This window comes from Drosophila hydei, unplaced genomic scaffold, assembly GCF_003285905.1.
Source record: "Drosophila hydei strain 15085-1641.00,03,60 unplaced genomic scaffold, DhydRS2 tig00000060-arrow-pilon, whole genome shotgun sequence".
Taxonomy (NCBI): Eukaryota; Metazoa; Arthropoda; class Insecta; order Diptera; family Drosophilidae; genus Drosophila; species Drosophila hydei.
In genome coordinates this window covers 1,392,379-1,415,000 of record NW_022045656.1, presented here as the reverse complement: position 1 = coordinate 1,415,000, position 22,622 = coordinate 1,392,379, and the positions used below count along the sequence as shown (strand labels likewise).

General features: G+C 36.5%; 1 protein-coding gene and 4 non-coding genes across 5 annotated transcripts; 3 read left to right on the top strand and 2 right to left on the bottom strand.

Annotated features, from left to right (window-relative positions):
- Positions 1-3,914: 3,914 nt before the first annotated feature.
- Positions 3,915-22,163, top strand: LOC111604344 (patched domain-containing protein 3). The gene is made up of 10 exons (XM_023322408.2): positions 3,915-4,213; positions 14,149-14,279; positions 14,365-14,510; positions 17,793-18,007; positions 18,063-18,244; positions 18,306-18,485; positions 18,552-18,715; positions 18,774-19,112; positions 19,880-20,193; positions 20,256-22,163. The coding sequence occupies exons 2-10, from the start codon at positions 14,149-14,151 to the stop codon at positions 22,095-22,097; spliced, it is 3,513 nt and encodes a 1,170-aa protein (XP_023178176.2). The 5' UTR covers positions 3,915-4,213; the 3' UTR covers positions 22,098-22,163.
- Trnan-guu lies at positions 13,251-13,324 on the bottom strand. The gene has a single exon. It is a non-coding gene; the product is annotated as a tRNA-Asn (tRNA).
- On the top strand, positions 13,455-13,528 carry Trnan-guu. The gene has a single exon. It is a non-coding gene; the product is annotated as a tRNA-Asn (tRNA).
- On the bottom strand, positions 15,122-15,193 carry Trnae-uuc. The gene has a single exon. It is a non-coding gene; the product is annotated as a tRNA-Glu (tRNA).
- Trnae-cuc lies at positions 16,386-16,457 on the top strand. The gene has a single exon. It is a non-coding gene; the product is annotated as a tRNA-Glu (tRNA).
- Positions 22,164-22,622: the final 459 nt, after the last annotated feature.

The following is a 22,622-nucleotide window of genomic DNA, read 5'->3' as shown; positions in this document are numbered from 1 at the left end:
TGACTTCTTTTGTTTTATTATTGTTACAGAGGACTTCGAATGCGTAAGTTGAAATACACGAATAACATATATAATTACCATGCATGAGAAACACATGAATTTATATTAGTTTATATTAGTTTATATATTAGTTTTTTAACAAGTAATATTCAAATTGTAAAGCTTCACTCAACATTTTTATTGTATTTTTAACATAACTTATAATACATAACTCATTTAAAATAAAGGTAATAAATATTGACTTACATTTTCTTTTTATACCCTGAACCCATTGAAAATGATCAGAAGACGAGCTGTCCGACTCTAGCCATGACCGTCTGTCCATCCACAAGCTAGAGACGATATGTATACTCGTATGTACCATATATACGAGCTTATGTTTTTGAGATACTCATCGCATTTCCTTATCGATAAAAATCGATAGTTTGACTTGAACATCGTAAATCTTGGAGACTTCAAATTTGACGTTTAGTTTCTCTAATTAATACAAAGATTTAGTGTAATCTGCATTTATTAAAGCTCTAAACCTTCCCCCCAATTATTTACCAAGAAATCTATTTCAAGTACTAGACATTTGTGATTTGGCAAATATATGAATGTCGATATCACGCTTTGAAAATTTGATTAAGAGAGTCCATGAAGTCCATGCTCCAGCACAAGCGCAGTCGCTGCGTAAGCTGCGCAGTATGCAGAGAGATTGTGTGTGTGCGTGTGTTGTTTGTTGTGTTTGTATAAAAAAAGTATAGAACAATTCGACTATACCTACTTGCAGCGTTCAGGGTATCTAATAGTCGAGCACTCTCGATAAGCGCAGTCTGACTCGTCTGAGAGCTTTGAAAGGCGATTAAGATAAGCATTCAAATATGTTATAAATTTTTCTTAGCTATGATTTATATTTTTTATTTATAGATAAAGAAGGCTCACTCAAATGAAATTTATGTCTTTTGAAATTATTTACGAGTATATTTACAACGCTAAGCTTAGTTTCTTCTTTCCGTCACGTGCTTTGTGATTTTGAGCTCGTAATAAAGATTTTTCTTGTGCCAAATATTTGTTCACAAATCTCATAAGTTGATTAGCCTCAAAGCAAATAAAATTAATTCGCACACACAAACAGTTTGAATACGTTAAATGAGCATTTATTAAATCAAACTTAAAAAAAAAACACTTGAAAAAAGCATAAGCTCTAACTAACTAACTAAACTAAATAACTAAATTTTATTTATATTTCGTTGTCAAAGTAGGCCTATATTATACCACAAATTGTATTGAGCGATATAGAATGATAAAGATATATCGATGTAGTCTGTTATTTTTGGCTTAGTGTAGCGAGGGATTTGTGTACTGCTGATGTGCTACAACCGTAGTCTCATTCAAAATCCAATCAACGCTTTCTTTACTCATGCTCAAACACATATTCGTATATGTGAGAAATATATATATATATATATATAGAGCGTCGCTGATTGCACAGAATTAAATTCAACTATACGATTCGAAGCATCGCAGTTTGCAGTAGTCGCAGATACAGATACAGATACAGATACAGATATAGATACAGATACAGATATAGATACAGAACCAGATACAGATACAGATACAGATACAGATACAGATATAGATATAGATACAGATACAGATACAGATACAGATACAGATACAGCTACAGATACAGATACAGATACAGATACAAATACAGATACACCTACAGATACAGTTACACCTACACCTACACCTACTCAATTGAATGGGCCGTCAATCCTCGACTGAGTTGAACGTGCTTATCTGATGATTTGTATGTGCTATCAACAGACCGCGCAGTAGATCGCCTTCTATATAGTCCATATACGAGTACATATAATATTTTCAATACTGGCTTCTGCGTATTTTTATCACACAGACAAGCTGAGTGTGCGTGTGTGTATTTTCACTGTTTGAAATAAATTGTATATAATTTTTATTAAAATTTCCGCTTAAGCATCTCTCTCTCTCGCCCTCTCCGTGTGTGTGAGTTTTTTAGTCGCCAGCTCTTTCTCTATGCTACTGAATTTTCTGAATTCTCAAGCAAATTTCTCACATTGATCTAATAAATTTGTCACTTGGCTGTTTGTCACTTCTGCAGTTCCTGACACTAAAATATTTCAATTATATTCGACTTTTAGGCTATTTTTGGCTGTGAGCTTTAGGAATTTAGAGATTTCATGAAATCGCCAGACTATTTGCTCAAATGTTGCTTTAATGATGACCGAAGGTCTGTGCATTCGTTTAATTAGTTATAAAGATATTTCGTATCTTAAATATTTTAATCATAGTTAAGCTAATTAAGCTCATGAAATTCATGTCTGCATTGCCCAATTGATTAATCAACAAATACTCACTTCATGGACTTTATCAGTAAGCCAAAGATTAATATTCATGTCGGTTAGAATTGTATAGAATAGAAGTCTGTCTTGTTTTACTTCTGCAGACTCCAGAATTTAATTCGCAACAAGAATAAACAATCTTTTGAGAACTGCCCAACTATTTCTTTAATTTACAAGAAAGAAAGTCGGAACGTCTTTTGTACAGGATGCCGAGTGAATCTGTCCATTTGTCCGTCTATAAAATATGCTGTACGAGTTTATTGCTTTATTCAATTTCAAGCTTGAATACCATAAGAGATAGATACGTTTTATTTACTTTGAGGACTCCTGTGCACATACATATTTTGCAAATTTTTGGATTTGGGATACGTCTACCTTTAGCGCAAAATTCTTAAAATAAGTATTTATAATACGAGAGACGTTGTCTTTGGCAAAAAAATATCTGGTTGGCTAATTAAGAAAATTCATTTAAATGAAATGTAATTTAAAAATTGGGTGCCTATAGTAAGGCACCTGAAATGTCCCCGCTTCGCAGTGTTCCTGGTATCTCCTAGTTGAGCAGTCCCGACTACGGCACATTTTTTTATTAACTAATAGCAAACTCTCAGTATTTGTGAACAAATGTCTTTATTCAATTCGAGATTATTCGAGAATCTGATAATTATTTAATTTCAACTTAGTAGTCTAATAATTTGAACCCTCTACTAGTACTAGAGTCCTACTCTTATGTGTTCTGTCTGATTTAAATGCTTTCTAACTCCGATGCTGTTCGTGCTCCCAACAATGTTACAGTGCTCTAAGTCATTCATCACAAAACTTTTAAATATTAAATGTAACTTAAACATTAATATGAAATGGGATTGGGCATATATACATATATGTTGTATGCATATCTTTATGTATCTATATAGTCAATATAGGATTAGAAACTATATGATTCTAGCGAAACGCGTTCCATAAACATTTATGGCTGCTCCTCAGAGACACAATTCGTATGAAAATCTTGTTAATACAAATACACATACACACACATACACACACACAGCTGAGCTCAAATAAAATCTATACGCAGGCGCAGAAGAAAGTGCTGAAGCAGCGATTAATGAGCGAAACTGCGACCTTCAGACTTGAGAGTAAGGTACAACAACAACAGCATCAGCAACAACAAAATCAAACAGGTATAAGAAAATGAATTTTCCCAAAAATTTAAACCGGCGCAAACCGGTGCTCAAATGCAACACCTGAAAGCCAATAAATAGCATAAGCGAGCGAGAGAGAAAGAAAAGAGTTGTAACACATGCAACAGGTGAGCAGCAGCAGAGAGAGAGAGCATCGGAGTGTTCTCTCATCTGCGCTCTCTCTCTCTCTATTGCGCTCACAAATGCATGCTCTGCTTGCTGATACTCAGTGTAGCTCGGCTATGCGAGACCACGGCTCAGTTTCGATTGCCAGTCCGTGAGACGGTCTCAAAGCCAATGGTCGGTCAGTCGCTCCGTCGAAACGTCGCAGGTTCGAGATTTTTTAACGTCCACAATCCACATGCGATTGGATAAACATATATGTTTAAATATATGTATATATTGATATAAAAATGACGGACAATCTAGTGCGTGTGTCTGGTGTTCAAGAACAAAGAGTTTAATAATATTTTTTAATTTTTATTTAAAATATCGAAGCATTGATAATTATCATATGCGAAACACGACAAAAGTGCACTTCAATCTTTTCCTTACGCCAATTCGCAAAACGAACATCTTGTACAATTTCGATATATTTGATATATTCGATATATAATTCGATATATAGAAAATTCTTTTGGATATTCAACGAACGATTTTAATAACGACAAGGTAAGTCTCGCAAGGATATTTATTATTATTGATTATATTTTAGTGTGTTCAGAATATATTTGGGGCAGTGCTTATTTACTTTGTCCTGTGTTGAGGGGGTGTCATCTGTGTATATTGCGCATCGGTATTTTGAGAGCCTGCCAAGGAATTAACTGCGTCATCCCCAACTGAAACTAATAAAATTAGACGCATAATAATAAAATTAGAGAAATTTATTTAAAAAATATTTTAAAAAAATGTAAAAAAATAATTTATGGTATAAAAATGAATTTTTTAAATTTATTATAAATTATTATTACAAATAAATGAAAAACTATAAATGATATATTTATAATTATAATGAACAAATATTTGTATAAAGTTGTTATGGCAAAAAATATATTTTATAAAAAAATATTTGCAAAATACATTATTAAACTAGAAGTAAAATTTTAAAATTTCTTAAGTGAATGTTATAAAAGTATAAATATATTATTTATAATGAATTATGAAAAAATGTAGTTAAAAAATAGAATTAAAGTTTTTATGGCAAATTTATTATTTAAAAAACAATTTAAATTTTGAAATTTCTTAACAGTGCCAAATTTTCCAAGCCCAACTAAAGCTCAATTTAGTAATTCCTGGTAATTCAAATTCCACAAATCTCATAATAATAGAAACATATGTTAAATACAAATCTTGAATAACTTTTGAAACTTTTGCAATTTTATGGCCAATTTAAGAGGCAATTTTTTCAATTATTTCTAATTTGTGGCTTGCGTTTTCGACAATTTCCATTTAAATGTCAAGTGCCAGAAAGGTTTCCTCTCAGACTGTGGCTTTAATTAAATCACATAATGAAAAAATCAACTTAAGATCTTAAATTTGCACCTTAGCGAATTGTTAAATGAATGACAACCTAGACGAGTTGTAATTAAACTCGACAAATTGTGATTGTGATAGCAGGTGACGTGTGGGGCATTGCGAGCTACGTTTCTTTTGCTGCTCCAACTCATACTCGAAACTTTGACAGGTAAATAAATGCAATTTAATTGGAGCATAGCTACAATTACCTGGCTATTGCCAGAGCACAAAACCTGAGCCTCAAAGTCAGCACACAAATTGGCATTAAAAAGTGAAGCGAAAAAGTCAAGACAACATGCAAGACACCGAAGCCAAACATCAATATCTCGCATTGGCCAATAGTCCAAAACACACACACACACACGCACTCGCACATTAGGACACACACAGTCAGTTGTATACACAACAATTTTCATAAGTTTGCATTTTGAACATACGACCCGAAAAATGATTACATAAAACTAGCCCCGCACCGCATCCGATCCGAAACGTGGTCCGATTCATTATGATCCGGTTTGCCTTTGTTGACTATGTAATGTGTAAATATGTGCAACTTCCCCCTCGCCCGGTTGGAGTTGCACAGTTAATGAAAGTTCAAGTGAAATTGCCGAAAAAACCGGTTCGTTTGCGTCGACTTTTAATCAATTTCTGTTCGAGCAAATCCCATTATGTTCAAGGCCGAAAGCACTGTGGAAATCGAAATCGAGATCGCGATCGAAATGGAAATGGAAAAGGCCAAGTGTATCATAATATCATAGTTTCAAAAATTCATTAAGCATGGCTGCTTGCGATTGCATTTTGTTAAGCTCCACATCGATGTATATCGATTCAAAAATTCATTATCAATTTACGTTGGTTGAGGATATTTTCCAGCGTAAGCTGATTTCAAATGTTAGGCTGTACCTGTAAACATACTCCAAGTTCGGGTAGTTGGTGCTGATGCTTAAATAGGCTTTACAGATTGTACAATGACTGTTCGTTTTTTTGAACCATTTTCTATTTATATATCTGAAAATTTTCAAATATATATATATATATATATTTCAAAAAATTGTGTCTACAAACAAGAATCGACTACTTATTTTTGACATAAGCAATCTTCAAATGTTATTTATTCATCAATATATTTAAAATGAAAACGTCTCAGTCGAGTCGAGTTGTCATAATTTGTAGTTCTCTCAGTCGAAAATCTCAGCAATTCGTATAAACATCTGTTCGCTTGAAAAACTTCTTAAGTCGTTAAAATGACTACAGCTCATTATATAAGATAATAATGTTTACCTCTTACAAATCCTAATATACGTGCTGAGTTTTGTATTTTTCACAAAGTTTATGCTGGGCTTAACTATTTTTTATCAAAGTTTTAAGTCGATCTGTAATAGTAAGTCGATCGAAAACCGTGACGTTCCAAACTAATTTTCTAGACTTTTTCATAGAGCCCCACTCACTTAACCTCTCACCCTCCCACTCTGCCACTCTCTCTATATGTTGCGCTATCTCTGCCCACACACTAAGATCTCAATTACGCCTTCAACTGAGGCTGGTGATATGCCAGGCATATTAAACTACAATTCGACTAATCACAATAAGCACAATAACTTGCACTTTCTTTGGTCTTGGCGTTAATTAGCCTTATCACATGAGACTTTTACTCTCAGCTTCGCTTTCCGTAGAAAATGAGAAATGAGCAATTATGATGGCGTTTTCCTAGCTAACAGCATCGACTTAATATATCATCAAATTGGCAGGCCAATAATAAAAAAGTAGAAGTAGTAAATCACATATACAAATGTTAAAAAAGCCAACAAAGAAAGAGAGAAAGAAAGAGAGAAAGAAAGAAAACAAAACGAAAACAAAAGCCGCAGCCAAAGCAGAAACCGTCGAGAAATGCGGTAGAAAAAAGAAAGTGCACTGCTGATCAGCTATACTATATGTATGTAAGTATATATACATGTGTGTGGCGTATATACACATATATAAATATAAAGTGTAGAGTGTAACGGCACTTCAGAGCGCTACACAATGAAAGATTTTCTGGAACAAGAGCTCAGTATATGGCATCTGAGGCTGAGTCTGACTGTGAGTGTGAGGCTGGCAGGGCACTTTTCCTTTCAAAAGAGTTTGCACATGAGACGCCTATTGATTGCCGTGGAACCACTTGGAACCACTTTTTGCGGGTGGCTGAGCTGGTGCTTTAGTTGACACCTGGATGGGCTTGTGGCGTGCCACTTGGCTTTGGAACTGGAACTACGATCGCAACTCGAACTTTGCTAAATTGTGGCGTTCGGTTGCCTGTTAAATGCTTTAGCAAATATTTAAGCTGTTCGCTTAGCAGTTTCTATTAGTGTTTATGTTAATGTTGCAGTTAATACTGTCAAGACAATTTGTTAGATTTCGCAAATTATTGAGCAGTGAAGTCGCGTGCCGAAAGTTGTTAATGGCCAGCCGTAAAATGTCCGCTTGGGTCTGCAGTTAAACAATTGTTCATTAACCAGTCGAAACCAGTTTGCGTATGCTACCTATGCAGGCTGCACGGCAACCCAACTCTAGGCCATTGAATCATCAGAGGATCACTCAAATATCGAAGCCATTAGATGGGAGCTACGAGCTACCTGCTGTGCTTCATTGACGGCACTCTGGCAGACACAACTGTACTGAATATTAATGGAATATGAGAAAATAGGTTTACGTTCTTTGTGTTTTGAATCCAGAAAACTCTTGAATAAATGATGGAACAAGCCTAAAGTCATTAAGGAGCCTGCGTCTCTAAAGGCATCGAATTGCTGCTGGCAGCATGATTCCTGTTGATCTATCGCTTGCTTTTAATTCTCGAAAGGGAATGATAGAGTTGAATTGAGTTAGGGGCTCCAAATTTACCTGCTTCTTAAATAATTTTAATAGAAAATGCTTAAAGAATTTATAAAACAGAAGAAGAAGGGATTTAATGTAGGTTTTTATAGCAAGTTTAAAAATCGTGAAGTAAGTTTTAATTTCTCTAATAAGACCTGTCCGGGCCTGAGCTATTACTAATAAATAACATTTTAATAACTAACATTTTTTCTACAGCTTTCAATGAATCATTTTGAATACATTTTCAACTTGTGCACAGCAAAAACCTTGATGTGTTTCATAATGTAAAGATTTTCAAGTAGCCAAGTGCAGCATATCTGTTAACTAATGCTAAAGATTCTGTAATTATCCAGAAGACCCTAACTAGAGATTCAGAAATGTTTTGTCATTTTTCTCCTTCTAGTTTTCTAGTTAGGCTGCGCCTTTAGTTAAATATTGAACGAGCCACATAAAAAGTGTATTCCACAGATTCCAAAGATTCCAGAGACAAAAAAAAAACTAACGAGTAAAGTTATCATAATACAAAATCGAATTTCTTTAATTATCAACACGATTTAGTGCCCGGAAATGTTTAGCTGATGTTAAACGAATGATTTAAATGAGTTTTTCGCTGTATTTGAATGATCAAATCAGTTGGAGCTAAGCTATTTAAGCAGCTCGCACCTGCTCTACTGACCCACAGCTACGAAAAGGAATTCGAAAAGAGTTGCCTGATAAAACCGTTTTAAAGCTAGCCAACAAATGGTTAATTAATGCAAAGCCAAACAAATCAAAAAGCGAGTATAATAAATAAAAAAAATTAAATTCAAATTGAAAGCATTTACTGAGAGCGAGCTCTAACTAGGTGTGTGTGTGCGTGCGTGTGTGTGTGTGTGACCTAGTTCCAGGTTGTTTGGCTACGCATGCGTCAGACCAAGCTCGGGCAGCTTGAAGTTCAGAGTCGCAGAAAAAGTAGAAAGTGTTTTCGATTTGGGGTTTCGTATTCGATTTAAATACATATATACGATATATATCGTATATATCAATATGCCGGGACGATAGGCCAGTAGCAACTTGTTGCCAAGTGTTTAACAGGTGCTCAATGTTAATTTGTTCATTCGTCAGCCTCGAAGCAAGACTAATTAAAATTCATTGCAAACAATTGTTGCCACACAAATTGTAAGAAATTCGAAAAGGTTGTTTGCCCGTTGCCAAAAACAACAATATAAATGTGAATCAGCTTTTGAGTTGACAATCCACAATGAAAAACAAATTAATATATGTATATATAGATTGTTTGGCTTTTTGGCTAAGCCACGCCCACATGTTAAGGTCAATAGAGTCTTGCGTTCTACTTGACTGACTTGACCCAAATTCAAAGCCATCCACAAGGTAAATTATTAAATGGAATTTTGATGTTTCATTTTTGATAATTTCCTTTTCTTTTCTGCTATTTCGCATTAGTGAAATGAATATTTTGAATATGCATTAATCAATATGCATTTTGTAATTTCTTAGTATTTGATTATTTGCAAAAACAAATCGATAAAATTATAAAATGAAATAAAAAAACACAAAAAGTGAAAGTTGTTGAATTTTAGATTTGGTAAAGGCAAACATTGAGTTAAGCATGTGTGCGGTGGTTTTTTGCAACGCAGAAATCAATTATATAAGTTGTTCAAGAAGCAAGTAATATAAAGACTGAAAGGCGTGCAATTTGAGCCTGGGTAAACCACACTTATGTAATACCTTGCAACAAATGCAGATAAACAACAAGCTGCGAACAGGCTGTGCACATAGCTGCTGGAAAACTCCAACTCTTACTGGATATTGGGAAATTATACCAGCTCCATTAAGGCAACATTTTATGCAGTGTATTTGCCACAGAATTTTTTGGGGTTTCCCGCGCTCAAAGGTAATTGCGTCGCTTACTCTCGATGTTTCTTACTTTTTAATTAAAATTTGGTAAAATGCTTTAACTTATTTTGTGTACAAATAGTTTACCATATCAAATGCGAGATTTGCATTGCATTGTTAACGCTTGTTCTATTAACAAAGTTTCATTATATACCTAGTTAGTTAAATGTTAAATATTTATATATATATAAATAAATACACATTTTTAATTGTATTTTCCGTCTGTTAGTGCTTTAATGCGATTCTCATTAAGGCTGAACTTAAGCAAAAAATAATAATAAATTTAAGTCAATTTTATTTCGGCTCAGTTTTGAGATACGTATATATAGTGCTATATATAGTTAAGCTGACCTGAATAAGTAAATATATAAATTCCTCTAGAAGTAAAATAAAAACAGGTGCACATATTATTTGGTACACCTGAGCTGAATCCACTACATGCATATGTTTCTATATTTTATTTAAGCTACAAATCTGCAATGACCCCGAAAAAAGAAACGGAACATGTAAAAAAGTTGGCACATCAAAAATTCGTAAACATTCTTTCAAAGAAATCATCAATATGCAATACATAATATACACTGCGTACACATATATACACACACGCATAGCCATAAACAATAAAACGTCAAATTGCTTTGTCCAAAAAGCAAAAATCGAAATAAAAACAAAAGGAAAACAAAAGACTTAAGCGACAAACTCTTTTTGGGCAGACAACTTTCTCGGCGCTTCAAAGAATTTCTAATGATATATCAAAAAATAGCTTACAAATGCGTAAATATTTGCATTTTGATAAAAAAAAGTTTATTGTTAAATATTTTGCTATAAATCAAAGCAGCTGCTATGCTGCTGCTGCTTTTCGACCCAGTTACCCAAATTGGCGGAAGACCCAGAAATTATGCAGAAATCGCCTTTGATGGCCGTCACATTTAAATAAGTCTTTATTTAGATATGTTTTTAGATATTTGTTTATATTTATGCTCGCTTCTTGGTTTTCGTGACACGTATTCAAGCTAAGGAACATGTGGGAAACTCTCAAGGTGCGAACGTGTCGAGCGGCGTGCCATGAATCAAGAGCCAAATTGAGCTTTTGATTTGGCAAATTTGAAAAGTTTAGCAAATCGTTTTAGTTGCGACTAATGCAATCACCGCAGATGACATGATAACGCATTTATTTTGACATTTCATGTCAGCCGGCACCGGGCAGCTGGTTATGAAAACTAAAGTTCCAGCTGAAGTCAAAGTTGAAGTTGAAGTTAAAGTTGGCGCTTGCAACATCACTTAAATGTTCATTAATGAGCTCTGAGGGATGCTGCGTTTGTTATGCGATTATGTTGTAAAATTTTAAATTTTGCATAATATCGGACAAACAATTTTTAGACTTTGATCGCACTAATGAGAGTTGAGAGTTGAAAGCGAAGCGCAAAATTTTATGGTCTTTTATGTAAAAGTCAGCTTATAGTAAAGCCACATCAGCAATATCAGAATACTGCAAGATAATTAATGCGATCGAAAGCGAAATTGTGCTCAAGTGAAAGTAGGATTAACCAAACTCGAAAGTGCGAGTGCACTCATATGTTCAAATGATAAGTTAAATGAAGATTGACATAAAGAAACTCGCTGATGATAGGCATGTTATGACAGTACAAAGCTCTAGTCGAGGGTGCCCGACTAGAAGATACCCTGACGATAATAAGCAGGTGCATGTAATGACAGCAAGTAAGAAATGTCTAGTCGAGAGTGCCCGACTTGGAGATATCTTGAACCTGCTTTTTTCATCATCAAGATCTTAATCTATATATTCTATGGGAATATTTGTCAGAATATTTGCAACTGACCTCACTTTAGTTTGGTGAAATTTTGGATCCAAAATAAAACAAGATTGTTAAAAATATACATGAAATGCATGAAATATACATCCATTTAAGCAAATGTGCTCTTTATTAAATATAAATTCCTGTTATTTTAAATATCTTTATAAATTAAATTTGTGAAAATGCTTAGGAATATAATAAAAAAAGTCGATAAGTTCATTCTACCATAATCTCAGCATTTTCATACACATATGTGAATTGGAGGGTTTAAAAAAAGTTTAAAGACGTTTGGATTAGTTTTGGAATTCATACAGAACTTATCGAGCAACAGTCGTCATACACCTGTAAAGTAAACGATAAAATGAAGCCATCTCACGAATCGTGCACAAAACGTGTCGCATATTTGCATAATTGTTTAACTGTTATTCTACTAATATATGTACTCATATGGCAGCGAGCAATTTAGAGACCTGGCCCTGCTCTGAACTGTGTTGATGATGGACAGCGTCGGAGACTCATTTGTTGGCCTTTTAACACAAATATAAATATTGTCGACGTTGGCGACTGTTGCCACACAACACTCCTCGGGTGTTGAGGTTTGGCGCCCAACTTGTTTATTAAATCACTTTGACATAATGAACCGTTATGCCAACAACAACAACAGCATTAGTCGCTGCAATGGTCCAGACTGAAGCTCTAACCTTGACTGAAGCAAATCCAAAAGCCAAAAGACTTAAGTGTGCTATGGGCAATGGGCGTTCGTGTTGTAATGTCTGTTTTGTTACCATTTTTTGTGTTTTTTTTTTTTTTTGTAAAAGTGCAGCGTCAGTTGTCGTTGAACCCGAATGAATAAAAATAGAAAGTTACTAAGACTTATACAGTTATAGCTGAAGCTATAGATACTTGCGCTTGCAGATACAGATGAATTTGGATAATTGGTGTTTTGGCGTGGCGTTTAGCATGCAAATACCAAGTCGAGAAAGGCAAACAAGAAAGTAATGTTTTACTGCCTAATGATTATTGAGCAGTAGAGCATTAGTATTAACATTGCCTTCTAACTGGCTCAACAGTAGCGTCTTCACAGACAGTTGCTAAAAACATTTCTGCGTACTTTGATTCCACAACTGTTAGTTAACAGACTCAGGTCTGCTTCATTTTTCGCTGAATGTGTTGTGTATGTTTGTGGTTGTCTTCTTATTGTTATTGTCTCATTCTTTGTTTTCTTTTTGTTGTTGTCAGTAGGGTCGGTCTTGGGCAATTATAATGCTAATGTTCTATTCATGTAGAGTTCATTGAAGCGCGTTGTTCAACCAAATTCATAAAGCGAATTGTCTATGTGACATTCTGTATTTGGTTGGCATGAGTAATTGCTTAAACAAATTGCGCAGCGACAAATATTGTTTTCATTGTAATAAATTATAGACCAAATATTTAAATTGTAATTTATTGTGGACTTAAAAAACTATTTAAAATATATTTTTTAAGAAATTCATTATTTATGTAAGTAGTCTCTACATTCCCAAAATAATATAAATAACTAAATATAAATATATTATGTTCTGTAAAAAAAAAACATTTAAAAATCTCACTAAATTTCCATTTTTAATTGAATTTGTGAAAAAAAAAAAGTGAATCGCCCCCGGGTGGACTCGAACCACCAACCTTTCGGTTAACAGCCGAACGCGCTAACCGATTGCGCCACGGAGGCTGTTGATGTTCCCTTGTCCAATCCCATTTTCGTATTGCCTGGCAAAATTTCTTATGAAAATATTGTTTTGCTCAGCTTGGTGTAATATCATACTAGGTTCAACTTACTTAGAATTCTCGGAACACACAAGGCCTCCGTGGCGCAATCGGTTAGCGCGTTCGGCTGTTAACCGAAAGGTTGGTGGTTCGAGTCCACCCGGGGGCGACTTCAATTTTTTTGAACTTTAAAATAATGTAAATATTTAAAAAAAAACTCTTTTTTTCTGTATTAATAAATCGTATTAGTACCAGCGGAGCCAATTTCGAATAATTATCCGTAAGCTGTTTATTATATTGCTGTACTTGACTTCTATGATCATGATAATGTGCATTAGTGTCTAATTTTTAGGTAATTTATTTTATTGTTATGTTTTGTTAGATGAACAAGGGCATTTATATATATTTTGTTTTCTCGAATTTATTCAGACAAATAGCATACTAAAAACAATGCGTGTGTTACGTTAAGTTGAAGGTGCCGATGAACAAAGCACAACACAGCACAAGCACAAATATAAACACGAATACAAATGCAAATACAATTATGCCTACCCTATGTAGCCTATAATCACAGCTTCAGTCTACTTTTGCCTTAAGTCTTTCACCTTCACTAGAGTACAACATGCACGCAATTGAAGCTCAGCTGAGTTCAGCTTTTAATGCCTTTGCTTCAAATAGTTGATCTTGAGTTGTAGTTGTACGACAATAGCTAATACCTATCCACTTATTTAGATAACTTTATTATACCTACAAATATCTGAACAACAATTCTATCTTTGCCATTCACAGATGACGTGCGGCATATCGTGTGTCGATAAGACACTAAACAAATCATTTTATCACCTGGGCATTTGCATAGCCAAACATCCGGGCTATTTTGTCATTATACCCGTGATGATAACGCTGCTCTGTATGACCGGGTGAGTTGAGAAAGAAAACGCTTAATACCTTTTCGTATTATGATTTTTAAACATATTTGATCAACCCGTTTATTTTATTATTCAGCTATCAGCAGTTAAAGTACCAAATCGATCCCGAATATCTGTTTTCGCCCATCAATGGCGAGGGTAAGGCCGAGCGTGCGCTTGTTGAGCAATATTTCAAAGTGAATTATACGCATCGCTTCAATGTAGGACGCATTACCAGACCGGGTAAGTTCCAACAACAGCAATGTCCACAGCAACATTCAAAATTTGTCTATATGAATAGGGAGGGGCTTAAATGTGTGGCCGTAATAGCAAAACCTTGGGCAAGTGAAATGGCTCGACGACACCCATTTAGTTATCCAATTAAAAATTGCAACACTTTTTGCACCACGCTTGGGCTCCATTTCAGTTCGCTGAAACAGTTGTGTTGCAAATCCAAGTTTTACTCAGACAATATTTAGTTTCTAACATTAAAGTTCAAGTCTACAAAATCAACGAAGAGATGAAATGTGTGGGCAACATTTGAATACAGTCTTGAACCGCGGCAGCGTTTCTACACGCTATTAACTACACTAAATGGCTTATTAGCCAAAACCAACAATAACAGTCACAACAACCATGGGTAACAAATGATGTAAAATTGCCAAATGACATTGTGCCACATAAAAGAAAAAATCCGAACGGCTTGAGTCAGTGACAGTTTAACATAAACACAATAAGCTTAAAGTTGGTATCAACTAGTATTCCAAGTATTTTTATCTATATATCTCAAAAATAATGATTGTTAAAGAATAATATTTCTATGAAATTCCAAACTAAAACAATAAAAAATTTACTTCCCATACCGGGAATCGAACCCGGGCCTTCTGGGTGAAAGCCAGATATCCTAGCCACTAGACCATATGGGAGGCTTGTTATCCATTGGCGAAATGAACAAATTTTACAATCCACATTAACATTTTAAGAATTTACGCTATTCATTTATAGTTAGCTGAAAATAGATTCTATTTTTAGTGACCGCCGAAACGAGTGTGTACTAGGGCAGCAGCTATTATATAAAAGAAAATAACCTTTAGCAAATACCAAAGTTTTAGATTTGAAAATTTGTGTATCATACGTGTCTCATAAATACAAGCAGCGCGGCATTAGAAAAACACTTAGCTTTTGCAAAATAATAATTCGCAAATATTGTTGCACAAATTGAAAAACGTGTGTATTATGTGAAATACCGAATACATTAAAAAAAAACAACCGTAACAGTCATAAAAAATCATCAAAAATAATGAGCACACAGCCAAACGTTGAGACGGTACACTATATATACATATATATAAAAAAAAAAGAGAAAGAGCCAGCGCGTGAGTGAGCGAAATATACTAAGATCAAGATTAACAAATGATTCTTGTGAAATCTGGTGGCCGCATTCTATGCAGAGAGCTGCACTCGATAGAATCGAGGTCTTCAGTATTCAATGCTCATAAGAGTAATTTTTTATTTCTAGATCTCGGCTTAACCACTTAATCAAGCATTCATTTAACATGTGCGTGTGTGCGTAGCATCATTGAACTTTGGTTTTGACAATCACAAATGCTGAAAGAAGATGCACAACGAGTCTTGTCTTGCGAGTTGCAACTGAAGCAGCAGCAGCAACAGCAGAAGCAGCAACAACTGTTTTATTTCAGCTAACTGTTTATGGCCATTATCTAGACCGCATTTAGTCGGTTTCGACCAGTTAGCTGCGCTTCGCTTGACTTGCACTTTTGGTCGTATTTAGTCTGTGTGTGTATTTCCCCAGACACAGAGGCGATTTCAAATGCTTTAAACTCAAATGGAGTTGCATGTTAGCAAATAAATTGTGTTGCAGTGCAACCAACTTTCGCCTGCCTGTCTCGAAAAATTAAGTATATTATTTTATGTAGCGCAACAAAACGTTGCATTCATTTTATTTATTTTTTAATTTTATGTTTCGATACAATGTTATATAAATTGATTAGTGCTATAAACATTGTCGTGCATATAAAATGATAAATAATACGATTTGAACTGCTTGCACTGCTTTGTCGTTGCTCAACTAGCACTTAGATGTCACTCGAATACATCTCCCATATTGTCTAGTGGTTAGGATATCCGGCTCTCACCCGGAAGGCCCGGGTTCAATTCCCGGTATGGGAAGACAATCGAGTGTGATTTACATTTTTTTGTTTTTATTTTTACAAATTGTCAACTGAAATGAGTTGTCATAATAATTATTTTAATATTTATATGCGAAATTTTAAAACTGAAGTATAAATAAAATTGATCATTTCTAGTAGTTAAATAAACGTTTGAAATTAATAGTGATGCTTTGAATAGCCTAAATCATTTTTAAAGTTTCAATATAATATATTTAAATAATCAAACAACTCATATAAAAAATTACATTTTCCTAGGAATCATATAGATTGTTGAATTAGTTATATTTCACATTTTTATCTAACTTTAGATTCACATATTTTAAAATCTTTTTTTCTATTTATTTTACTTATTCCAATTAAATTGATAAAGACCGATTTTTTTCAAAACTATCTTATCAGCAACTACCTTACGAGTATAAATAGAAAATTATCTCTTCCTCTATTTCTGTTTATCTGTATATATTATAAAAGCAACGTGCACAGTTTGCATATGTCAAAATTGTTGTTAGATCTTTTACAAGTTCATTGACAAAATATTTGCGAATGGAACGTGTGGAGCGTCACGTTCCATCCAGATGCTAAGCAACAACTTCTTATAGCACAGCATTAGATATACAGATATACAAAGATATATATGCAGATATATATAGTTATATATATAGTATTATCTACGCATGTACTTATTTATTCACATATATAGCGGGTCGGTGACAAACACTGCTGCATTTGTTATGGCGCATTAAACACAAAACGATTTGCACAATACTCTAACAATGTGGAAGTGAATTATACGAGCGCAAATAACTAATAAAAAAATCTTTGAAAATGAAACTGATTTGAATTATTGTCACGTCGCCAGATAAAAAACGAGGCGCTGGCACTGAAGAAGGCCTAGGCAGTGAACACTGGTACAAAATAGGGTCAAACTATGATTAAATCTAAGTTTGATGAAATTTGATGAAGTCTGGAGAGTTGTTTAGCTTTTGACTGTATATTGAGAGAACTGAATTTTTGAAGATTCCTTACATAATTTGCTTAGGTCTTTCATTTCGTTTAACTTTCAAATAACTTTAACTTTACAAATAAGATTTAATTCTATTAAAAAGGTGTAATCATAATGGACAATATACGAAAGTAATTTGAATAGTCTCCGACGAAGGCATTCTTTTACCAATAAGCCAGAAAAATAATAGTTAATTTATTCAAATTTCATATATCAGCAAGATTCTATTTGCTTCAAAACTTTAAATTATTATCAAATAGATATAATTGCGACACAACATAAGACAACATGATCAGATTTAGCTTCTTGTTTATCTTCTGTCAATTGCAGGTCGATTTGGTCGCGTTATTGTTATACCAAAAGATGGCGATGAGAATATGCTGCGCAGAGAGATTTTTATGGAGCTACGACAGCTAGATAATCTCATACAAAATGCGACAACCACATATGATGGCGATACCTTTACCTATAAGGATAACTGTGCTCGCTGGGAGAATGAGTGTTTCGAGAATGATATCTTAAACCTGGACGCCCTGATGGATGATGTGAGTGCAAGGTCTATTTTTTAGCTAAACTCCACTGAGCTCTTTCTCTCTGCAGATCGAATCGGGTCAATTGAACTTAACATTTCCCATCATGTTTAATCCTGTGACATGGGATGCTCACGCCTTTCCAGTATTCTTTGGTGGCACAAAACTAACCGAAGATAATTATATCATAAGCGTGCCAGCTATTCAACTAGTTTACTTTATCACTGCTGATACAAAACGTCAAGATGCCAAGTAAGACAAAAAATAGCATAAGCCGTAGATAACACTTTAATACTAAACTGCCACACCTTAGGGGCGGTGAATGGGAGGAGACCTTTCTGAGAGTCGTGGGCAAGGCTGAAGATTCGGGCATGTTTAAGCATATATCGATTTCCTACTTTGCCTCACGAACTCTGGATCATGAGTTGGAAAAGAATACCAAGACCGTAGTGCCTTACTTCAGCTCTACCTTTCTGCTCATGGGCTTGTTTAGGTAAGTAACTGCCAGATCTAGGAGTAGTACAGCTGACCTTTTGTAATACTCTCTTCATTCGTTTAGCATCATCACCTGCATGATGGGCGATGCGGTCCGGTCGAAACCTTTCCTCGGCCTGATGGGCAATATCTCAGCTATAATGGCCACCTTGGCTGCTTTTGGCTTGGCCATGTACTGCGGCATCGAGTTCATTGGAATTAATTTAGCAGCACCTTTTCTAATGATTGGTAAGTGCTGAAAAATATTACAATTTTCAGTTTTCTTAACTTTGCCATTGGATTGCAGGCATTGGCATCGACGATACGTTCGTCATGTTGGCCGGCTGGCGACGTACCCCGGTCAAGATGCCCGTCCATGAGCGCATGGCCCATATGATGTCAGAGGCTGCGGTTTCGATTACCATAACATCAGTCACGGACTTCATTTCTTTTCTAATTGGCATCATCAGCCCGTTCCGCTCGGTCAAGATCTTTTGCACCTACTCCGTGTTTGCCGTCTGCTTTACATTCATGTGGCACATCACTTTCTTTGCCGCCTGCATGGCCATATCTGGGTACAGGGAACGCAGAAATCTTCATGCTATATTTGGCTGTAAAGTAAAGCCCATGTCGGTGGCCATTAAAGGTAAATGATAAATCAGTTTTAGATTTCAAAATTAACAATTAAATTTGCAAATATAGATAAAGATTTCTATTTGGAGCAGGTTTTTATGATATATATAACTTCTCTTAATAATTTTTTACGAGCTGCTACTCTTGAGGTCTTGACAGTTTTAACGAATAACGTCAGTTATAAAGAAAACCTTTTTAAGTTAATTCTTTAAGGATCTTAGCTTAACAAGCAAAGCTGTTAGACTTGTATCTATACAAAACCCACCTAGTTAAGATCTCTTAAAGAGATATTTCTTAACCTTTGCTAAAAAATGATAATATATGTATTTCACATAGTCTCTTAGTTGATTTTAGAAAGATTTTCTTGTTTCATAACGACTTGAGGTGCTAAAATTTAAAGATAAATCAACCAACAATGCACGTATATCTCAGTTGCATAAACAATTGCAGTTAGTCACCTCATCATCGTTATTGATCTGTTACTAAGCCCACAATTAAAATTTGCACTGATGACAAAACTTGGTTGGCTATGACAAGGTCCACTTGTTGCTGGCTGCGGGCTAGTTGGCCCGAACAACCGGCTCAGTGCCAAGCTTAGAGAGAATGAAATTAATTTAGTCGACCAACTAGCAGCTGAAACATGAACTTGATCATGAGCCACAAGTCAGAAGCCCCAAGCCTCTAGCCAGACTAGTCTCGGCCAAGAAGAACGTCGATAGCAATCCGAGGAATTGAGGTCAATGGCAACTGGACTAAAGCGACTTTTCTCTCACTTCGCAGAGAAACGCAATTTCCTCTACAAGGCGATCATGGCTGGCGGAATTGATCCCAATGATCCCGATAATCCCATAGACAACAAAGATCACATGTTCATGGCCTTCTTCAAGGACAAACTGGCAGCGGTCATCAACAACAAATGGTGCAAGATAATCATTATTCTGGCCTTCGTCAGTTATCTAGCTGGAGCTTGCTATGGCGTTACCCAAATCAAAGAGGGGCTAGAAAGGCGCAAGCTGTCACGGGAGGATTCCTACTCAGTGGAGTTCTTCGATCGTGAAGATGACTACTACCGCGAGTTTCCTTACAGGATGCAGGTAAGTTTCTTTTTAAGCATTTAACCTGTTCAACATCTCTCATCCAATAAATCCCTTTGCAGGTTATTATTGCAGGCCCATTGAATTACTCAGATCCCGAAGTACAAGAGCAAGTGGAGAATCTGACCAGCACTTTGGAACATACCTCTTATGTTACCTCCTCCCTATATACCGAATCGTGGCTGCGTTCGTTCCTCTCCTTTATGGACCGCAATAATGACTATCTGAATGAGACGATCGATGATGAGCAATCGTTTATTGATGCAGTCAAGGAGCACTGGCTATTCCCTGGCAATCCCTTCGCACTGGATGTGCGTCTCAATCCGGAGGAGACACAGATCATTGCCTCGAGGTTCCTCATACAGGCTGTCAATATAACGGATACGAATCACGAAAAGGAAATGGTGCGAGACTTGCGTCAAATATGCAAGGACTCGCCGCTGAATGCGTCCATCTTCCATCCGTACTTTGTGTTCTTCGATCAGTTTGAGCTCGTGCGTCCCGTTTCACTGCAGGCCATGGTCATCGGCGCGATCATCATGATGATCATCTCATTCATCTTCATACCCAATATTCTCTGCTCATTGTGGGTGGCCTTTTCGGTCATATCCATTGAGCTGGGCGTCGCTGGCTACATGGCGTTGTGGGACGTCAATCTGGACTCGATATCCATGATTAATCTGATCATGTGCATTGGCTTCTCTGTGGACTTCACCGCCCACATTTGCTACACCTATATGTCGTCGAAGAAGCGCAGCCCCAAAGCACGCGTACGTGAGGCTCTCCATTCACTCGGACTGCCCATTGTGCAGGGTTCCAGCTCCACGATCCTGGGCATTATAGCCTTATTACTGGCCCAGAGCTATATCTTTTTGGTCTTCTTCAAAATGGTTTTCCTTGTCATCTTCTTTGGCGCTATGCACGGTCTGTTCTTGTTGCCTGTGCTGCTGTCGCTCTTTGGACCCGGCTCTTGGCTGACGTGGACGGGCCGTGACGATGGCTCCGATGCGGAGGTGGATGACAGTGCTGACGATATGAAGCTGGCAAATGTGTTGGAGAAACCCTTTGCTCAGTCTTACTACATGCAGTATCCCAGCATGGGTCTCAACGGGCCATATGCCTATGGCTCGAAGGGTTTCCTGGGTGCGCCCTACAAGGCTTATGGCGGCGATGAGAAGGACCAGGGCCTGGGCACCTCTGGCGAGGACTCATCGGAAAGCAGCTCCAGTCGCTCACAGCGCCGCCAACAGCTGGCAAATAACGCCGCTGCCGTCGAGAAGGGCTGGCGGCACTCCAGCTATCAGAATATTTATGGCAGTGGCGCTGCACAATTCCAGCCACAGCCCGATCTCTATGGCCAGCAGGTGTCGGCGGCCGAGTGGCGACAACGGCTCGACGCCCATGAGCAGCAGCATCAGCGGAATAAGCAGCGACGCAATCCGTATGAGAACTACGACCAAGACATGCAGCGGCCAATTCGTCGCAATTCCCATGGCGATGTCATCGATCTCCACACGCCCACGCCCAACTCGTCGCTGGACGAGCGCATGAGGCGGCAATACCAGCAGGCTCTTAGCGCTGGCAGCGGCGATGACAGCAGCTATCGCCAGCAGTCCGAGCAGAATCCAGCTCCATTGGCCAACAGCTCGGCGAAGCGCTACCATCGCCGTCGCTCGTCGGAGGACTCGACCCGCTACCATCAGCGTTGGCCGGCGAACATTGAGGAGCGTCGCGCTCGACGCGCCCATTCGCCTAGTCAGCGACACTCGCAGTCGCATTCGTATACCGAAACTGCCGCCGTTGCCGCCAACTTCGCCCATCGCTCGTCGTCGCACCACAATCTCTATCAGCCGAGCAGCAAGGCCACGCACCAACCGCCCACATATCAATATGGGGACTACTAACATTCCTTCGCTTGAAGCACGAAGTCGCGAGCTTCGACTTGCTAGTGGATGACATAAAATGAACAAGCGTAATTAAGAATAGTTTAAACAATTTGCCTAGGCGGTTCATATAAATAATTGCTATATATATATTTATATAAAAATCATGCTTCTTTTTATTTTCAATTAGTTTTCAAGTAGTTGCTGTGCTTATGCTATATTCCCCAAGCTCAGAGTATTTGCTTAACGTTTTTAATGTTTTTAACAATTTTGCTCGAAAAGTTTCTTAAAAACTTCTTTGAGTACTTTTCAATCTTTGGGCAATAGAATTTTTTAAATTATTCAAGTATTATCTAAAAAGTTCTTCGATAACTGATTAGAATTTTCCATTTAATAGAATTTTTAAGACGTGACTTTTTTGCAAATATCTTTAAAATATTTGGTTCATTCAACATATATTTACACTTTTTTTTTTCAACATTTCCTTTTCTGAATCTCTGGAAAATGTTGAAGTAAATCTTACAAATTGTTAAATTTCTTTGAAAG

Coding starts and splice junctions, on each gene's coding strand:
- LOC111604344 (XM_023322408.2), top strand. CDS start 14,149: ATGACGTGCGGCATATCGTGTGTCGATAAGACACTAAACAAATCATTT. Junction 14,280..14,364: donor ACGCTGCTCTGTATGACCGG/GTGAGTTGAGAA, acceptor TTTATTATTCAG/CTATCAGCAGTTAAAGTACC. Junction 14,511..17,792: donor AGGACGCATTACCAGACCGG/GTAAGTTCCAAC, acceptor TGTCAATTGCAG/GTCGATTTGGTCGCGTTATT.